The sequence below is a fragment of the Octopus sinensis genome, linkage group LG9, assembly GCF_006345805.1.
Source record: "Octopus sinensis linkage group LG9, ASM634580v1, whole genome shotgun sequence".
In the NCBI taxonomy this organism is placed as follows: Eukaryota; Metazoa; Mollusca; class Cephalopoda; order Octopoda; family Octopodidae; genus Octopus; species Octopus sinensis.
In genome coordinates, this window is record NC_043005.1 from 28,782,440 (window position 1) to 28,804,939 (window position 22,500).

At 36.5% G+C, this 22,500-nt stretch overlaps 1 protein-coding gene across 1 annotated transcript in view; it reads right to left on the reverse strand.

The window, feature by feature from the left end:
- Window positions 1-22,500, reverse strand: part of LOC115215898 (FK506-binding protein 2) — a 43,280-nt gene that overhangs the window by 10,464 nt on the left and 10,316 nt on the right. Inside the window, exons 2-4 of the mRNA XM_029785251.2 lie at window positions 5,954-6,016; window positions 4,684-4,777; window positions 1,105-1,138 (exon numbers count right to left, since the gene is read on the reverse strand). Coding sequence (XP_029641111.1) covers window positions 1,105-1,138; window positions 4,684-4,777; window positions 5,954-6,016 — 191 coding nt within the window. The remainder of the gene's footprint in view (window positions 1-1,104; window positions 1,139-4,683; window positions 4,778-5,953; window positions 6,017-22,500) is intronic.

A 22,500-nucleotide genomic window follows, 5' to 3' on the forward strand; every position in this document is an offset into this window, starting at 1 on the left:
CTTTTCTATAATCAGATGCCCTTCCGGTTATGAATATACATTTGGAAACAATTGGGGTAATAATCTTCAAGTCTATTGAACAGCAAACAGCCTGGACATGTTTACATGGAGAACCAGAAACAAACAACACTGCATGAACAAGATTTTTGTTTATAAAAATCATACATGTTCGAAAATATAAGGACACAGATCGTGTCGTATAGCCAGCTGGAGACTGTCTCCTGGGGCTAAATTACAGCAACATTCGTCCTAAACCAGGACTGCCATGTTATGTTGACAAACAATCTTTACTCCAAAGTACTGTTGCTGAATATCTCTAGTTATGAGATTTACAAATAGTAATTTTCTAATGTCAAAACATATCAAGGGGCCTAGAAATGCTTTTGTGATAGCTAAGTGAGCAAACACTTGTACATGAGGGAAATAAATTCACCCACACAAACGGCTTCTTTTCAGTTTCCCCTCTACCAAATCCACTCACAATACTTTGGTTGATCCAGAACTATAGGAGAAATATCAATGTGTGACTGAACCCAAAATCATTTGGATGGTAAGTGAACTACACATGCACACGTGTGCATGTGCACAGATAGTTTAAGAAGCTTGCTTCCCAACTACCAAATCCACTCAGAAGGCTTTGATTGGCCTGTGACTATAGTAGACACCTGCCCACAATGCCATGCAGTGGAAATGACCCTCAAAACCATATAGTTGGAAAGCAAAGTTATTAATTATACAGCCATGTACCAGATTTCATCTGATATAGTAGGGTGCTGCATACAACCTTTACAAGTCCTTAAAATTCAAGTGATAGAAAAGCAAACTTAATGAGCGAAGTTTGACAGAGCAAAGACAGTCATAGAATAGGTGGAAGAGAAAAGGGGAACAGCTGGGTCAAAGATGAGTACTGAAAACTAAAGCTTTGCTTATCAGAATGATGTACTCCAGAATGTGATATATGCTGTATGATTAAAGAACACCCACATGTGTAGTGTTGTCTGAATTAACACTTTAAATACAATTAGATGAATGGTGAATGTAAAAGAATGGAAGTAAATAGTAACAGGCCATGTTATTAAACTACTACATATATAAAATACTTACCCAACACACATTCCTTTTACTCCTTGTTCCCAACCTGAAAAGAAAAAGAAAATTGTTGAGAGTCTGTCAAATTCAGATTGTTACACACAGAGCGGGTACATAAGTGCAACAATATCCCCAATGTATAAATGGGGTAATCTACTGCTGAACTGTTGGGTAATCTACCAGAGAACCTTAATATCTCCACTATACAGTGGGACTAATCTACCAGAATATCCAAGTATCTTTGTTGTACAGTGGGGAGATAATCTACCAAAAATCTCTGCTGTACAGTGGGATAACCTACTAAATGATCCTGAACAGAGCTCACATTTTGCATACAGCAATTGAAAGGATGAATAGTACAACCTGTACTGTGAATCTCAATTGATTGGGATCAATTGTTCAACTGCATTGAAGGTTAATCCACCAGAAGACCCTGGTATCTCCACTGTACAGTGGAGTAATCTGCCAGAGCCCTTAGTATCTCCATTGTACAGTGAAGTAATCTACAAGAGGGCCCTAGTGTCTCCACTGTACATGGTGCTGGTGGAAACCTAGTACCTATAATACACAGTGGTGGTAAGGTGCTAGTAAAACCATAGCACTTGCAACATTGTGGCAATATTGTTCTGGTGAAATCCTTTCTATCTATATTATAATGGTAAGGTACTGGTGGAACCCTAAATATCTACTCTAAGGTGGTAAGCATTGGAGAATCCAAGTTAGCAATGCTATTTTGGTTCATGCTTATCTCAACACAATTCTTTTAACTCTATCTTTCACTCAGAATATCTTTTTCATATTCTTAACAATGTGACAGAAATAAAACCGAACACCCAGTCTTCATCAATGGAACAGCACTTTATATGTTCATTAAGCCAGCTCATTATCTGACTTTAGAAAGTAATAACGATCTTCAGTGTATTACTGGTACCCATTTCATTGATCAATGATTGTTGGTTGAAATAACTGCCGCCTCTTACAAAATGTTCATACTGTGATTGAAAACAAAAGATGCTAACACCCTCAAGGAAGGCTGAGAAAGGAATCAATAGATGTCACTAGAAATGTGATGCAGACAATGCAAAATCTAATGACCCAGTATTTAATGGTGTGTAAGCACTAATGATAAAATAAAAATTGATCAACCCTAGCAGAATGAAAATTGAAGTCCATTTTGGTAAGAGCAATTAAGTACAAAAGTAGGAAAGCCTCTGATTTGCTCTACATCAGGTGATAGTATTGTTTTCTTCTTCAGATACAAGATAAATTCCCAACTGGTATACTAGTTGTTGTTTAGCCAAAGGTAAAGCCTGATTAAACAGAACTATCTATGGGAATTGCTGTATGATTGAGAAGTTCACTTTGCAACTATATGATGGTTCTGGGTTCAATCCCACTGCATGGCACCTTGGGCAAATATCATCTCTTGTAGCTTCAGGTTGACCTTATGAGTGAAATTTGGTCAACAAACTCTACAGAAGCCTCCAACAATTATTGATACTCTACAAAGCTGAAGTGAGGCCTACAATGGTGTTTACTCCCTTATCTAAGATGGTGTTGCTGCTGCATACTTATCTTTGTTGTGTCCAATCCCCACACTAATAATTATGTCCAATCTTCCCTTCCCAGAAGTTCAACCATCTAAAATTCCCTCCATGTTCATGTCTCACCCACAAATGTTGTCTTAGAAAAGTTCAAGAGAAATATCAAAGACATCAATCTCAGCTGTCTTGAAGGGTCTGGCACTGGTACTTCCTCCTGACCCAGCAAGAAGATATGTGTGTGTGTGATTACAAGCTAAAAACAGGTGTTGTGTCCCTTTATGTCTCCTAACTCGGTGGTTTGACAAATAGAGATCAATAAAATAAGCACCAAACTAAAACAATCGCTGATCAATTAAAATCCTGGAAAGCAGTGTTCCAACATGGCAGCAGTCCAGTGACTTGAACCAAAGAATAAAAGAATTTCTATGATGAAAGACATTCCAACTATGACTACCCCAGCATTTTATAGCTATCTTGAACTACATTATACAGTGACAGGAATATTCAGCAGTCAGATCGCTACACCCAATGTCATGATTTGCTAGAATATTACCCATGTGATAAAAAAATATAACCAAGCACGACTTCACGTGGAATAGACTCCAGCAATGATTTCATCTTTTGGCTTCTTTCTGAGCCTGTGATTATAAACTCAACATGCTTTAGCTGCTTAACGAGAAACACAGCAAAGACAAGATGGCAGACAGGTGGCGAACAGCTGTTGATGCAAGCTGACAGCAGCTAAACAATGACGAATGCTGACAGCAACACTGGCACCAACCACTTTGTCATTGAAATCACACCAAAATCAATAAGTCAAACTCTCAATGTTTTGTTGTTCGTAATAACAAGAATATTTACTTTTTGTTTACAGGAAGAATAAAAATGTTGTTTATCACCAATCTCACAGATTCAGTGTTCTTCTTTATACAGTCCTTATTGTTTTCTTTAAGGGGCCACAAGAAGATTTTACTGCTATTTCTAGCAAGTCAAATAACCATATAGAGGGTTCCTTCCTCATTGGCTCATAATCATTTAAATTCCGAAGAGGGTTAATTTACTTTTCTAAAGGAGTTAATTCTTTTTACTAGGGAATAAATTTTATGGGATATTTATTTTCCCAGAGAATCAGTATATTTTACTCAGGAGTTAATTTATTTTACAAAGAAGTTGTTTCACCAAAGAATTTCATACAAAACCATATTTTTTGGCATGGAAGATGAAATTTTGCCGCAAAACAAAATCTTGAAAATTACCATGCAACTTCCATGATGACAGTTGAGAAGTTACTGCTGTGGTTTTCTTGAGTCTAACTGAAATCAGTTAGACCCAAGAAAATGAAAGGTGTCATTTCATAACTTAGCAATTGCAATTATTTTCTATGCTTTAAAACATTTTATTTAACTAATATTGTTGATATAATTACAATTACTCGCTAATTAAAAGAATAATCACAAAGCAAAGAGCATTGTGTTGTGTACTACAATAATATATTACCCAGCAGCAGATCACCAGGGAGGTGGCCATTGTCTGGTGATCCCATTCAATACCAAACATGAGCACTCTGTTGGTTTGCCTGATAATTTTATCTGATAACAAGTGTTTAGTGTATGCTTGCTGAACACTGCCCACTCATGTGAACAAGTCTATCATCATTATCGTTTAAAATCCACTTTTGCCAGGCTTGACAGAATTTGTGAAAGAGTTTCTACAACCAGATGCTCTTCCTATTGCCAACCCTCACCGGTGTCCAAGCAAGGTAATATTTCCGATGAAAGACTGGAAATGAACATCATTTGTACCATGATGCTTGTTTACAACCATTACATGATGTCAACACATGGCTACATTCATGACACACTTACAAACACACACACACACACACATATATATATATACATATACAAACATAATGGTAAGTATAAACATTTTTCTTCCAAGAATTACATTTTCAAAATCAGAGAACATATTCCATGATGCAGTATCTACCATGCTGCAAACTATGGTAAAAAAATAAGATTATTAAAGAATTTAAAAAATGAAGTATTACCAGGAATAACCATTGATTCTCCTAATATGAATTCTACAGGGTTCTTATTCTGTTTTATTGAACTGTCAAATATTTCGCCATTCTCCAGGTATCCCTAAAAGATAAAGTTAAACAGGTGTATAATAACAACAACAACTTGTGATAAAGAGAAAAGAAAGGAGATGAAGGGACTCAATATTCAGTCATAATTTTTAAAGAACAACCTCAAAAATCTTATGTCATAATAATAATAATAATAATGGCTCAATGAACAAACAGACTTAGAGAATGTCTTAAAACATGGATCTAGTCTACTCAGTTGTTGTGTAGTCTCAGGTAGGTCCTGATCCAACAGACCTATAATAAAAGTTAGTTTGCATTACAGTAAAAAAAAAATTCATGGTTTTATCAGAATATGAAGATGACACAAGCGAGAGGTGTTGACTATCTCCAACAACTGAATAAAGAAGTCTCCACAACATTATGTATTTATTTTTCATCATCATCATTTAGCATTCCTTTCACCATGCTGGCATGGGTTGGATGGTTCAATAAGAACAGATGACTGAGCAGGCTGTACCAGATTCTATGTCTGCTTTGGAATGGTTTCTACTGCTTGATGCCATTTCTAATGCCAACCAATTAATAGTGTGCTGGGTGCTTTTTATGTGACACCAGCACTGGTAAGGTCACCAAGTACTTGTAGGATAAGATCTCTCAACTGGAGAAATAAGAAACTATGATGGAGGGAGAGAGGCAGGTGTCTTGCTGAAGAGGTGAACACATGGCTTGCTCACCTGGAAAGTGAGAGAAAATAGAGACATGAGCTCCAGGTCCAACGTGAATATGAGACGGAGTAGGAAGTGAACTGAGTGAAAAAAATAGTGTGGAAGATGATTAGAGATAGGGAGTGAGTTGGACAGAGAGGATGTCAGTTCAGTGTAGCAGGAAGCAAAGAAAACAGAAGTTGTGGGGGAAGGCATGACAGCCTCAATTCTGCTGAGATGGATGGATCTTCTCGCTTGATATTTCATAACTAAATTTCTGGTGAAATGTGCTGCCTTTGTTTTAATAAATTTTGAAACTAATAAAGAATATTTAATAAAAATAACTTTGTCATTAATTATCTGGTGTTTGGAATATAATATAGCATGAAATTTTGATGGAAAAACTTTATTTAGATTAGTTTAAAACAGGAAAGTAGTTTCACAAAATCAGGATAGTTTTGGGTAAGTTGGTATCGAAAAAGATAAGCAAGAAAATATTTAGAATTCAAGAAATCTGTACTTACTGTGTAATGTACAAACACCTGGTCTCCATTTTCAGCCACCTCTTCACATGTTTCTGGTTTGTACTACAAGAGATAAGATATAGTTGCCATTATAAAAGATTAATGATAGATAGTTAGAAGAGACTGATAGATTGAGAATGAAATCCTAAAAGTTAAATGGTTCATTAGAAGAGAAACACACACACACAGATGCTATTGTGGAAATAAAAAGAGAAATGAGCACTTGCAAATTTCATTCAATACTGACTGAGTCTCAGAATGAAAGTTCTGATGTGTCAGGCTGTTGTGCTTTTCACACTGCTCTCTGGCTGTGACAGGTGGATTGTGTTTCAACGTCAACGACATAGACTAGTGAGACTTCCTCATGCAAAACTACAATCAATCCTGGACATAAATGAGATTGCCATTCCACAAACAACAAAGCATTGGCAAGAACAAAATATCTAAGAATCCAAACTATCATTGATAAACACCAACTTTGATGATAAGGGTATTTAAAAAGAATCCCAGACACAAGAATACCCAAATTAATTACACTATGTACTCTGAATTTACAGAAGATCATTGCTAGTGTACCAAAGAAATACTTTTGTGACTATGAAGATCATTCTCTTGGTCAACATCCAATTTAACCACTGGGAAAACAAAGCTGAAGACTCTAAGAACAGGAGGCAAGTATGCAGAGAGGAGCCATTGGTGTCAGCCATATTTGACATCAACAAGCCAAAGGATAAAGAATTAGGAGAAAAGAAAGAGCTTGATAATAACTTCAGGGACAAGGGAAATCTTGGTAAATGGAGTGTTGATTCTGTGCCCAACAATTTCTGAAACACTGGAAGGGACAGTCATAGAAAATGGAAATATCAACAACATTGAAGAAACCTTGGAAATATCTTTGACACTGAAGAAACACCAAGACAGTATATATGGCTCATGTATTTATATAGTATCATCGTTGTGCTAACATGCACTTTTCCATGCCTGCATGGGTCAGAGGGAATTCATTTCATTGAGGCAGGTATTCCAGATGTCCTTCTTGTTACCAGACTCACTTCTTTCCAAATAAGATACTATTTCCCTATGACTTGACATGTTTTCATGGAAGATTGAAAATGAATGACACCACTTGTATAACTGTGGCACTTGTTTACAATATCAAAACAAAGGCACAAGTACACACACACACATATATATATATATTATATATATATATATATATATATATATATATATATATATATATATATATAAAATTACTAAGTCTCTCTAAAAGAGAACAACGGCAGCGTTCCCGGAAAATATTAGTTATCACCATACTAATATGGCATTCTTATAAAAATATATATATATATATATATATATATATATATATATACACACACAAACACACATACAGGGGTTGGACAAAATAATGGAAACACCTTAAAATTATTTTTTTAAATTATTTTAATATGGGGTAGGACCGCCTTTGGCCATAATTACACCTTGAATTCTATGAGGTATGGACTCATCATACAAAGTTTGAATTGTTTCCAAAAGAATTTTTGTTCATTTTTCAGCTAAAACAGTCTCCAGTTCTTGTAGTGATGATGGAGGATATCGACTCCTTACTTGTTTTTCTAAAATGCACCATAAATGTTCAATAATATTGAGATCTGGGGACTGTGGTAGCCAGATAAGGTGTTCCACTTCAATAGAATGCTCTTCGTGCCATTCAGTAACAACTTTAGCTATGTGAATTGGTGCATTATCATCCTGAAAGATTTCTTTTCCCTATGGAAACAGTTCTGTAATTATAGGATGAATTTGATCAGATAAAATGCTTAAATAGTCTTGACTATTAATTGTGCCATGAAGGGAAACCATTGTGCTGGCGGATTTCCAAGATATAGCCCCCGCTCCCTAGATCATCACAGATCCTCCTCCATGTTTAATAGTTGGAAGAAGGTAGTCTGGGTCAAATGCTTCTTTTGACCGTCTCCACACATATATTTGGCCAGTGGTCGGAAATAAGGTAAAAGATGACTCATTTGAGAAAATAACATTCTTCCACTGCTCTAGGGACCAATTCTATAGGTTTTTGCTCTACTCTAAAAACTTTGCAATGTTTGTTTTTGAAAGTAGTGGTTTTCTGATTGCAGCTCTCCTGTGAAATCTGGTATTGTGCAGCTCCCGATGAACAATTTTAGGAGAAACTGGGTTCTCGAGGTGGTCATTAAGCTCTGCAGTAATTTTGGGAGTTCTACTTTTGTGATCCTTTCTAACAATTCGTGTAAGAGTCCGACGATCCCCATCTGAAAGTTTTGATTTTCTTCTGAAGTTTTGCTTCGATGAGGAGGTTTTTCCCTCTTTCTCAAAGGCTGTCATTACTTTCGAGACAGTACTTCTTGATACACTAGCGCCTGCCATATGAGTACCAACAATTTGACCTCTTTGAAAGTCTGATATATCTGTCATTTTAATGAATGTTAATTACTTTCTTCTGATGATATCTGAAAAGAAACTGATATCTGAAAAGAAGCAATTTTAGTAAAACATTTTAACCAACACTAATAATAAATCAAAACACAAAAATAAACAAGCTTTTGATGCCTTTACAGATATTTCAAAATTATGATGCTATGATGCTAGGTGTTTTCATTATTTTGTCTAACCCCTGTATATATATAACTCACAGAAATTCCAACTCTCTGATTTTCACGTTTTATTTACAATCTTATAATAATATAATGAAATGATAGAATATTAAATTTCCGTTCTGATTGAGCTCGTATTTTCATGCATTAAACTATGCAATCTTCAGGTTCATGTAGTAGAGGTGACAGTTATGTTTTACAATTTACAACTGTAGCAAAATAGCTAAGATGTGTGCCTCAAATACATTTGTATAGGCTCCAGAATGTTATGTTTTGCAAACTGTATTCTGACCAATCAGTGTGAGGCTTTACTAAATTACTTTAAATTGACTGGTGTTTGATTTAGGCGTCATAGCTTGTTGAACATGTCAAGAAACCTGGAATTTATTAAAGAAGTTCTTTTCTCTGATTTTTCTCTCCATTTCACTAGGACTGTGTAGTTTGTAGAATGGAAATATAAATATTTTCCAACCACATGTTGCTAAATAGTTACTCAAAGGTATCTGAAGGACATCTGGGTCTTTAATTTGCTGCCAGTGCACACGAGAACATTCTGATAGTGCATTTTCAGTCTGACCCACATATAGTTCTTCATAATTCGGGCATTTGAAGCAGGAAATTAATTTTCTACTTTTGCAAATCATATTTGTGTTTATGAATATTTTTCTAGTTTTTGTGTTCATATATTGGCCGGTATGCATGAATTGGCATGTGCCACATTGGTTATCATTGCATTTAGATACAGTGAATGATTGGTCTTTGTTGCTAAGGTCAAACTTTGCCTTTGTTAATAATTTTAAAATATTTTTAGGCTGTCTTTTACTAAGAGCCATAGTTCAATCTCTGATTATATCTTTTAATTCATTACTTTGAGCAATGATTGGTAGGTTTGCTTTGGTAATGTTGAAGATATTCTTGAGACATGGGTTGTGTGTCACTATAAATGGTATGACTTGTTCCTGTTTTCCTCTTCCTTGGGTTGTCCTCAGTTGTTGTATGTCTTCATACAAATTCACTGCAGTTATTGTTGAGAAACTTTTCTCTTATGGTAAAAAGGTATGAAAACCAAACATATATTGACAAAGTACCTGATTTGATAGACCTCCCAGATGAGTGCTACTTGTCAGTGATAGTAGAGGGTAGAAAGCCAGATGTCACTTAAAGGCTTTCTGCCCTCAAAAAAAGACAAACTGTCCACTGCAGCCAACACCACAAACACAAAGTCCAGTAGAAGCACTAAGGACTCCAACATTCACACCCAAATGAAAACAATGAAAGCGTTTACTCATGGCTCCCATGGAAAAGCAAGCTTCCTCTGAATGTCCTGCTCCCCAAACCAACAACAGCAATGACATGGAGAGAGAAGAGTAGGCCAAAACTTGGATTACAATCACAAAAGGAAGCATACAAAATACAGGGAGGGTACATATCCCTATTCCAAGAACACAGCAAAAACAAACACAGAAACCACAACTGCAGCCCAATTCACAACCACAACATCATCAAAAAGAAAACAAAGAAACAATCAATAATGAAACTGCGTAAACAACAAACTATTTCAAACTGTATGCAAAATACATCCATCAACTTCACTGTTGTGAACAAAAACAGTGAATTGATGGATTATGTGTATCAAAATAAAAACAAAATTGAGGCAGAGGGAAAGGAATTTTAGGATGAAATCCTCAAAACCCCAAAGGACAGATTATTGATAAGAATGTCCGCACACATTTAAAAATCAATTCAGGAAAAATTCTCAGCTAGTTGAAATTTTTAAGTAAATAATGAACAAAAGGCTTTTAAAAGGACTTTTTGAAAATATTCACCAGTAGAGAGGTCCAGAACATCCAGGTTTCTTGAGAATCAAGGTAAGTGACCTTCTTTTTTTTTTAATTCAAACTAGCATAACTATGCTGAGAGTGAGGTGTGTGAATGTGCATGGCCTGGGGTCAGCTTGGAAGCAAGGTCTAGACATGAGCAGCAGAACAGTTGTCGGAGGACTGTAAGATTAGTGGTCGTTTAGACCTCAACTGAAAAGGGCAAGCCAGATTTCTTCAGACAACTGGAGATATCTCTAAGAATATCTCAACGATTAATGTTAGTAAGCGACACGAATTGATTGTGTGGGTGTGGCCCATAGAAGGGGTTGCAAATCTTCACAAGCACTTCCAACTGTTTGATATATTTCATTTGCCAAATATACCGATATGGACTTGGCCTACTCACAGCAGATCATCATCTAGTTCATGTTCAGAGTGAATTTCCATTAGATTAACAAGATTAACATAAATTATCCACAGTTTTTGATAGCTACAACAAACTCATGACCTCTATAGTCAACTTAGAACAGACCAACAGACAGGGGTTTGGTTTCTGAATACTAAGTGCATCCTTTCCAGTACAGAAACATTTCAGAGACTAAATCATTGAATCAGTTAAGCAGGAATAGACAGATACCACCATCAACAACAGCTGGTGAGCCATGCAAGAGTGAAAATTAGAATAACATCAGTTAGATTTAGTAAATAGGTAGCAACAGAGAATAACAGAATATAGAAGGAATTAGCTTGTTGTTTAGAAGTTTGTGTAAGGGGTATTGCAAAGAATGTGCCAGTGAGTGGCTTTAATCATTTGTTCAAGGTGAATTGCAAAGGATGCATTATCCATGCTAAGGTGCATGAAAACATGAAAGTACAAAAACTGTTCAATGGGGCCAGGTGGTGGAAGAGTAGTGTGGCATCAAAGCCAGAATTTTATCCATGTCATACCACAGTGGGTGCAAGCTCTCCATTCCCAAGCAAAGGAGTGTGATATTCCAGTACCGTTTTGCTGAATTGTTCTCAATGAATGGTAAAGTGAAAACAGGGGGCAGTTTTGATGTCTACCACAATGGTTTACCATGACTGTTAAGTGCTGCAAAAAGTCAATTTCAGCTGACATGTTGAGACTCCGAGGTGTAGATCATCAAAATTTGATGGTCTACTCTACAAACTCTCTTTCCACATGCCAGACTTGTTTGTTCCTGTTTTGGCTGCCATCTAATGTCGATAGCATTCCCAGTCAAGTTAGGTGGCGACTGATGACGCTGATGAGGAAGGATTCAAGTAAGAAGAATGTGATTTAAAATTTCAGTCTCAAACTCAGTCTCATACACAGCTAGAGATTGTGGCAAAGCTACTTGCCAAGAGGCTGGCATTTAGCATTGAGAGTGTAGCTAGGGAAGTGCAAAGTGGTCTTTTTCCCAGTAGACTGATCCACAACAACCTATACCTTATGTAATGCATTATAGAGTGGGTTGAAAATAGATCAGGCTTTGGCAGGGTTCTGGTCAATTTGGATCAGTCCAAAGTACTCAACAGAATCAACTATTGGTGTCTGGCAGTTGTCCTTGAAGCAGCTGGTTTCAATCCTCTCTTCAGATGTTGGATCACTGCAATGTACAGCAGGCTCTGTTTGGTGGTCAAACTAAATGGCCACTTCTCAGAACCATTCAGCATTGAATGCTTCATCTGTTAAGGATATAGTCTTCCCATTCCTGAATGTTTTGGTATTGTAGTCATTGTTACAGAAGATAAAGACTTTGAAAGGCATCGTACCTGAACTGAATCACAGGAGCGTCATGTCTTCATACACAGACAACATCACTGTCATTGTATCAGAGACTTCACAGTTAAAAGCAGTCAACACTATAGCAGAGGAATACCAGGGGTGTACAAGAGCATACATCAACAGGGATAAACTGGTGGGCTTGCAACACAGCATGTGCAGAGAAAAATTCATGCTGACCAAAAGTGATTTCTATCACTGATCTGAGGACCTGGTCAAGGTGCTCAGGGTGACTCAAACCAGAATTCCATTCCATGAATAAGAACTGCAAAGTAGTTGCAAGCAGGGTAACCATTCTCACACAGAAATGTGCCAAGAGGAAGCTTTTCCTGAAAGATCAAGCAGAAGTCACTAATGCCTATATCACCCAACATGTGATTGTTGTACCTTTTCTGAAGAAACATCTAACCAGAGTAGCATGTATGCATTTCTGCTTATGGAAGGGAAAGATTCCACTTATCAGGAAATTCATCTGCTCCCAATACTCACTCTGTGATGGTCCCAGGATGCTATCACTGATGATGTGCAGGCACACAGTGAGGTTAACCAGAAATATATGGACAACTTCAATGATGATGAAAACAATGAAAATGAAAGAGAACTATTTGGAGTGCTCTTCATGTGACACTCCCTTCTGAAACTTGTGTCATTGATCAAGTTACAATTTTGAACCAAGCTCAGATCAAGATTGAGCATTTGGCATCTGGAATGTTTCCAGGTGTTCATCAAGGCAATCTACTCAGTGGACAACACAGTTAACAGTAAAAAAAAAAACTCATATTCTACAGAGGGAAGATATGATGGTCTGAGAATGGCTGTGGGCATTGATAAAAACATTTTGAACAGTCACTTCAAGAGAACAAGTCGGGGACTATGGACAACTTCCAAAAGTCCTTAGCATAACAGTGCTATGACTGGGAGGTATTATCAGTTTGTGACAAGCTCCAAAGAAGTGCTAATAGCCAAACCTGTCCAAATGATACAGGAGGACAAAACCATCTAGTATGACATCATTCAATGTGTCAAACAGCTGCTATTACATGTAGGATGCAGGATGAATTGGTCTAGATGTCCAGTCTGTATGGACATACCACCTTTCCTTGGCAGAGAAGGGTGGCTAGTTTTTTCTCTCCTTAGTGGACATGGCAAAACAACATGGTGAACTCATTTGAAAGCCTTGAGAACAAGTATTAATCCTTCCTGGCCAAGCTCTCATCAACCTCTTAAAGTACCACTTGAAGAGAAAGATTAAAATAGGGAGGCACTTCCTTCACATGTATCTAATTAAACATGGGTGAAAGTAGCAAGACTGGCAAGGTTGAATGCATCTATCCAGAGCATGCTTTGGTAAGTGAGAGGAAGGAAATGGAGAGAAGGAGAAGGTACTTTAGATGCCTTAGATATGTAAGAGACTAATCTAGTCATATGTGCAATTCACCTCAATTTAGTTCCCCTCAACTGGGAAACCTTTTTTCTTTTGTTATAATCCTTTATTGTTAATCCTTTAAGATTCAGATTATTCTGTTAAATGTAATCCTTATTTACTCACATTTGCTTTGAAATGATTATGTTTTGTCTCATAGCTTCAAGATTTTGATTCTTTATTTTTAGGATGACATCGTAGGGTATGCGTAAGAGGCTGCATCTGGTTACTTTGAACATAAAATACATTGAATATTTTGGCCGGATTTTGCCAATTTAAATGCTAAAAGGTTAAACCATTTTTTCTTAACATACTTCTTTTTACTCAATATAAACCAGATTATTTTTTTATGTATTTACTTCTCTTGTCCTTTTTATTGTCCTCAACAAAATGACCAATATAAGGAGTCATTATTGTTGTTATTATTATATATTATTAACAGGATAATCAATAAGAAATATTAGAACTCAGAAATATGAAACATCTGTTGAATGTGTGTGTGTGTGTGAATGGATAGATGGATAGACAGACATACAGATCTGTTAATACTGTCTCATTGATTTCCATTCATATTCTACAAAGTGTATAGACTTCTTCGTTTTATTTTTAAAAACATCCCTTAAGAATAAACAACTTTCTTGAGTGATAAATGTTATTTTACAGTTTACTTTAGTTTAACACTATAAAACAGAAGCCAGTCACCTGCCAACTCAACATGTAATAAACGAGTTCATATATCATTACATTTTCTAGGCCAACACACTTTAAATCAATCAAACTATTATTTGTTGTCAAATAACTGTTATCATTAGCTTAATGTTTGAAGTAAGTTTAAAACAAGTTTCAGCACTTGGACACTGAATAATAGGAGCAACTCTGAACGAATTGGTGCAGCTTTAGAGATGTCTGTTTTGACATTGAGTTTTAGCAACATGGACAGTGTGAGAAAAATAAGTATACTCAATAATTTTATGCCAGACACAATGACAAATGTGCTACACATATATATCACTTTTTATTATAGAATTTACATGGCATTGTTCCATCACTATGTCTTTCAAAGATAATAATACTTGAGGACTGCTGTTCCTTGCAAGAATAATACTTCTATCTTCTGTTACTTCTTTCAGTAATCGGACAGCAGCCATGCTGGGACACCACCTTACTCATATTTTTCTTGAGTCTGATAGTTTTTCTATCAGTCTCTTTTGCTGGAACCACTAAGTTACAGGGACATAAACAAACTGATGCTGGTTGTCAAGTGATTGAGAGGTGTTCAAACACACACACACACACATATATATGTAAGGCGCATGGCTCAGTGGTTAGAGCATCGAGCTTACGATCATGAGGTTGTGAGTTCGAATCCCAGACTGGACTGCATGTTGTGTTCTTGAGCATGACACTTTATTTCACATTGCTCCAGTTCACTCAGCTGTAGAAATGAGTTGCGATGTTACTGATGCCAAGCTGTATCGGCCTTTGCCTTTCCCTTAGATAACACTGGTGGCATAGAGAGGGGAGGCCGGTATGGATGGGCAACTGCTGGTCTTCCATAAACAACCTTGCCTGGACTTGTGCCTGAGAGGGTAACTTTCTAGGTGCAATCCCATGGTCATTCATGGAAAGCGGACGTTAAACGATGATGATGATGATGATACAGACACACACATCACAGGCTTCCACCACAGTTTCCATCAACCAAATTCACTAACAAGACATTGGTTGACCCAGGACTATAGCAAAAGACACCTACTCAAGGTGACATGTACAGGGATTGAACCCAAAAGCCATGTGATTGCAAAGTAAGCTTCTTAACTGCACAACCAGCCTGTGTAGTTTAGACATCCATCCTTAAAGCACAAGCAAGCACTGAGAAAATATTTCGTGATTACGAGCCATACCGTCCTGTTTGAGGAAACCTGAGAGACAGCAGTATCAGTCAATTACATCAGCTTCAGTACTTAACAGGTACTTTATCAAACCCTGAATGACAAAAGGGAAAACTGACCTCGGCAGAATTTGTAGTTAGAGGGCGAAGGGCAGAAATGAAATACCACGCTAACAATTCAATCAACTGCTCATAGTTAGTCAATAGAAACAGAAAAAATGAAGTAGCAATGTACAACAAAACAGACATCACACAGTAATTTTATATTATGCTCATTTACACTTTTATTTCTAAAATCTACAAAAATATCTGAAGCAACAATTTTACAAAACCAAAAAAAAACCCAAAAAACGTATGCATATGGGATTTGAACTATGTATCTAGAAGTCATCAACAACCAAAAGCTATCAGGTTCAAATCATTTAAATGGTTCTATTGCTCTTTTGTCTGTCTCCAAATTGAGGCTTTTAATATCTAGTAAGATTTACATTAAACTATTAGCAATTAATTTATTAACTTCTAAAAAATGTTTAGTATGAGAAACAGATGCTTCAGTTTCTAAAGAAACTTGAAATACATAAAAGGTTTTTTCCCGAAAAAGAAAAATAGAGTAAGATATGATACTATAGCAGAGTGAATGTCGAGAACTATATGCATGCATATATATATATATATATATATATATATATACACACACACACACACACACAGTAGTACATTGGTTTATGAACGCCTCTGATCATGAATATATCGTGCTTTATATATATCTATATCAATATAGATATATATTTATATATAGATGATCAGAGTTGTTCAAAAACCAAGGTACTACTGCGTATATGTGAGTGTATATATGTATGTATGCATGTATGTGTGTGTGTGTGTGTGTGTGTATATATATATATATGTATGTATGTGTATATATATATAGAAAACAAAGTTATTTTATTCAACACAGGTAGAAATATAGGAAAAATATAAGTTGAAAATGCACTGAGAATAGTTAAAATATTTTCTATTATTATTATTATATTCAAAGATTTAACCGGTTTTACAGTTTACAGTTTACTTCTGACTAATGTTTTAAGCTTGCCCTATTTCTATAGGGAGTTCATGACTCAAAATAGTATGTTTTGAATAGAGTTTGATTGGTAGAGGATAATCACATGACTGGTTGTTAGAAATTTTTGTAGGTTCCCTCTACATCTGTGTGTTAGCATTAAGTGACAATGTTTAGTGTAGTAAGTCAAGGCTGACACAGTTGACTGAACAAGTCGAGTGGTAATACTAAACAATCAATACTCTGAATGTTTTCCATCAAATGTTTGTAGAGAATGAACATGTGTTCATTAAGAACATAGTAGAGTACAGTATAAAGCTGGTCCACCTTCAGATTTCACCCTGTGCTGTCCAGTAGTAGCATTATACGTACTTCCAGGTTTGCGTTTGGGCTTTTGCCGAATGTGAACAGATAACTGAAAAAAATTGTCCTTCGTCAACAACATATCTTGATAAACTCAGTGGTTACTACAACAGACAGGGAGGATGCGCTTGAAGCTAAGAATTTGAACTTTCAGAGATAATATTTACATATCGCCTGATGAAACAACTAGATCTCATAATGCAGGGAAACAGTCACATAATCAAGTACCTGCATGCCTGGAGAACTACATTGCATAGAAACAATTGTAGTGATTGAAAATAAATGTCCAACCGTACTCCTTCTTGTTGACTCCAATTTTTTTGAAACTGTATTAGTATTTCAGTCAATAACTGATGAAGAATTAGGGCCCCTCTGTGTCTGTCCTATGTGTACGTTTTTTAGTATTTAATGCATTTTTCATTTATTGAGTGACTGAATGCCACACATCCCGACTTTTGTTAACAGTAAGTTTATATATATATATAATATATATATATATATTCAGGTGTGTGATAGTGTATGGTAGTGAATCATGGGCACTGAATGTTGAGGAGTTTATGTGTTCTATGCAAGATGTGCAATGGTGTATAGTAGTGAAACACAGACAGTGAATGTAGAGGACTACACGACATGTGAAATATGTGATAGTGTACGGCAGTGAAACAGTGAATGTAATACGTGCAATGATGGATGGTAATGAAATAGGGGGCAGTATATTTAGATGACTATATGAGACATTTAGTTTAGTTCTTGAACTTGTTTTAGTCATGCTGAAGACCACTTCAGAATCAAATGTTGTCTTTTGGATAATCTCTATGTTCCAGAGTCCAATTTTTTTCATTGAGTGTTTCTGTACATTTAGCATCTCTAATCGGTGGATGGTTGATCTGGGGTACTAGAAAGAAACAGATCTAGGTATTCTAACCCATTTGATACCAACCTGCCAGAGACCAACTCTGGTTTTACGATACAAACTTCTTGCTTTCAAGAGTTCTAAATTAAAATCTTCCACTAGAATTTCATGGTAAGGTATGCTCCAAACATCAACTTAATAACGACAAAGGTATTCTGCTAAATATTTTGTTAATTTCGAAATTAATTAAGGCATAGACAGTGTATTTCAAAAGAAATATGGTAATAATGGGATCAAGAGTCTCAGAGGAATCTTTGACCAAGTTTCATAAACAGATTGACAAATAGCTGTATAAATGTGGGTCTTTAAATGCCAAACACATACTGTGTGAATTTCTTATGTGAGAGTTTGAGGAATGGAGTGTTGGGACATTCCATTCCAGTTGCTTGATTGTTCCTGTTTGCCAACATTTAGATGAAGACTTTGAAAAATTCACATGTATATAATAGCAAACTGTATATAATAGCATTTCCATTTCAAGTAGGAAAAAAAAAAACAATGTCATTTCCAGGTGGATGTAAGATTCAACACTAGGTTGCACGAGTGAGATAAAACAGAACTGTAGATGTAGAGTGCCTGTATTGCAGACTTATCTAACCAGTTTCAAAACAAAAAGATGATGATGGTGGTGGTAGAGGCAGTTGTGAGTGAATGTTAATATGAGATAAAATTCATTTTCTCAATGATCCTCTGAGTTTTAAGTGTTTAACATTTACAGTGAGAATCTACTTGAAACACCCTTCAGATTGTTAACCCTCCCAATGAAGTTGACAGCTTAACAATTACAAATCCGAAGTGTTTTATTATTAAACAACAATGTGCAACTGAGAGAAAACACAGACACTTACTTATACACAAACATATAACGGTGCAAAGTAACACACTTGTGGTTGTCAGTCAAAGTTTAAATCACATGAATGCATGCTGCCCTTTATCTACAGTAATTAGAGATACTCAACTCTCAATAGTTCAAACTTATAAACACTACCACGAGGAGGAACTGTTTATATCATCATCATTGTCATCATTTAACGTCCATTTTCCATGCTGGCACAAGCTGGATAATTTGACAGGATCTGGCAAGTTTCAGGGCTGCACCAAGCACCATTGTCAGCTTTGGCACAGTTCTTATGGCTAGATACCATTCCTAATACCAGCCACTTTACAGTGCGTACTGGGCACTTTCTTTATGCCACCAGCCCTAGTAAGGTTACCAAGTAAGTTCCAAGACAGAAAAAGAATAGATGAAGTGTGAGGAGCAGTCATTTGAGAACAAGAGGAGCTGAGAGGATAAAATCTGATAGAAGAACAAGAACAGGCATTTTGTTATAGAGGGGATAATACAGCTACCTCCCATTATATAAGTAGCAGCTGGAAAGAAGATAAAGATGGCAAAGATTGAACTCTACAAAATATCTTTCACTTATCAGTGTCTGTGAAAACTGGAAGTGGTTCCTACACACCAAGATATATTCCTGAAATGTCAGTGGATACAAAGAAAATGAAACTAGAAAACTTATAAGATAGTCAACAGAGATTTATTCAGTCATTTTATGTTCATTCTTCCATGTTTGCATAGGCTGGCTAAATATATTATTTAGGCATTAATTTACAGTCAAATTTAATTTCCTGATGCTAAACCTTACCTGACTCTCAAGTCTGGGACCATTTATTCCACACAGCCTCGAAACGGCTGCACTTTTGTGCAACTGATTCAAAATATAAAGAAACCACACACACACACATCATCATTGTCCAATGTTGAACTGTTTAACACAGAGTGGCCTGTGTTGGACAGTTCAACAGGATCCAGTGAGCCAGAAGACTGCATCAAACTCCACTGTTTACTTTGGCATGGTTTCCACATCTGGATGCTCTTCCTAACACCAACCATTTTACATATGTGTAGGTATATATATGTATACACACACACAACAGGTATTTTCAGTTTCCATCTACCAAATCCACTCACAAGGCTTCAGTCAGCCTAGAGCTATAATGCAAGACACTTCTTGCTCAAGGTGCAGTGAGACTGAACCTGAAACCACATGGATGGTTGAAAAGAGAACTTCTCAACCACACAGCAGCCAAGCCTATATTAATAAAACCCTCAGAGAATGGTTTTAATGGAGCTGAGATGTTGCCAAAAATGTTCATCAAGTATCTGAAAAAAATCAATTTTATAAAAATATCTGCTTATTTATTTTTACTTTATATTGCAATATGGGAACAATAGCATCATTACTTTCCAATGGGTCAATCACATGAGTGCCGAGAAACAGCGACTATTTTGTCTCTGACCAGATGCTGCTGATGTACAGAAGTAGTCTGGGCAAAGCAAACTACAATTGTCCAGACTGTTACACTGCACCACATACAATTAACAATAATCCACCTCAAACTATCCCTGGTTCTAGGATACGATTTTCTGGTTTAAAAATGAGCTTAATAGAAACCTTCCAGCAAAAAGCTTTCCTTACTATATTTCTACTGAAATGTAAAGGGACATAGGCAAGTGGTTAGACTGTTGCACTCATGATCACTAAATTGTGGGCTCAATTCCTTAACTGAGTGACGCATTGTGTTCTTGAGAAAAATACTTCATTTACAACCATCACACAATCTCGACAAGAAACGCACATACATATATGATGGGCTTCTTTCTGTTTCCATTTAACAAATCCACTCACAAGGCTCTGGTTGTCGTGAAGCTATTGTACATGATACCTGCCCAAAGTGCCATATGGTTGGGAAGCAAACTTATTAAACATATAGCCATACCTGTACCTATACCAGATTTTATTTGGCCCAGGGCTATAGTGTGACACTTGCCCAATTAACATCTTATTCAAATTAGGCAGAGGGCGCTGACCATAAAATATAGATATTAGTTCCATGATATTTGGAAAATTATGTAATGGGTTCTGTGCTGGAAATGTTCAGGAACTGCTGACCAAGGTAAGGAAAACTGTCGACCACTTCTACTGAAACTTCTAAGCAGTTGAAAGTTTTCATTTTTTGAATGGCTTTACAAACCAACCACTGTTCACCTTCTCTGTCAGCCTGCCTGTGACTCCACTGTACCTTTTGTACACTTATAGTTTATATAGAGCTCACTGTAAAGAACTCTACCATAACCCTTTCTGCATATAGAACACAGCCACTTTCCAGATTGCAGCAGAGTTTTGTTTTTAAAACTTTTGTCTTTGCTAAGGTTGACTTTTATGCACCTTGGTTTTATATCCAGCTTCCATATTTGCAACTTTCTTCCTCTAATTCTCCAACTGATTCAGTTATGAAAACTACATGGTCAACATACAGAAGTTTGCATGAGTAGCAAGTCTTGAACTGCTGCTGCTGCTGTGCTAAAGAATTATACTTAACAGGAGAGTGATGAGAACGCAGCCTTGGACACCTGTTTTGTAAATTCCTCGTTGAGCTCATGTAGACAGCACCCTTGTGTGTGTGTGTGTGTTTGCTACAGATACTTTAGAGAATATATTTAACCAAATCTTTTGATACCAACCCACATGAGATTATCCTAGTTCTATGATACAAATACCATTTTAAAGTGATCTAAATTGAAACCTCGCAGTAAAATTTCAGGTTAATTTATGTTCCAAACACCAACATCATCATCATCATTTAACGTCAGTTTTCCATGCTGTAGTGCCACCTGGACTCAATGTCTGTTTTGGTATGGTCTCTGCAGTTGGATGGCCTTCCTAATGCCAACCATTTCACAGAATGTACAGGGTGCTTTTATGCAACTTGGGCACAACTGCTTTTACATAGCACCAGCATGGGTGCTTTTTATATGGCACTGGCACCAACAAGCCCACAAGATTAGGAACTCAGCTGAAAAGGGATGCAGGGGACATGTCTGTATGCAAGGATGATCACATATTTACTTAGCTTGACATGTCTTCTCAAACACAGGAATCTCAGTCTCTTGTCATCCTCTCTGTGAGTCCCAGCACCTGAAGATCCAATCTTACCACTTCATCCCACATCTTCCTGGGTCTACCCCTTCCATAATTCTCTCCATAATTAGAACTTGGCACTTCTTGATGCAACTGTCTTCATCATACACATTACATGATCGTACAAGCACAGTCTTCTCTCTTGCACACTACATTAGATGCCTGCTGTACCCAGTTTTGCCCTCAAATCGCTTACACTGTCATATATGCACACTGAGCATACTGGCTTCATTTCTCTCAAATCTTCATATATCCTCAGTAGTCACAATCCATGTTTCACAACTTATTTTACTAAACTTGCCATTACTTTTCAAAATTAACTGAAACAAAGGTAGGTTATTTTATCAGAAATTTGGTAGCACAGTAGTTAATCTAATGCCTCAGTATGTCTGTAATTACAACATTACTAATCTGGCAGAGTTCATGGTTTTATTTAACCATCTTTACCGATTCTTCTTGCTCTGGATGAACAAACAGTGTCAGTGATAGAACCATGTTAAACATGAAATTTGGTTATAAAAACAGAGGTGGTTGGAATACTTCTTTTCAATGGTCATAGGTGCAAGAATGGCTGTGTGGTTAAGAAGTTTGCTTCCCAACTCTGTAGTTTCAGGTTCAGTCCCACTGTACAGCACTTTGAACAAGTGATTTCAATAATAACCTTGGCCTGAC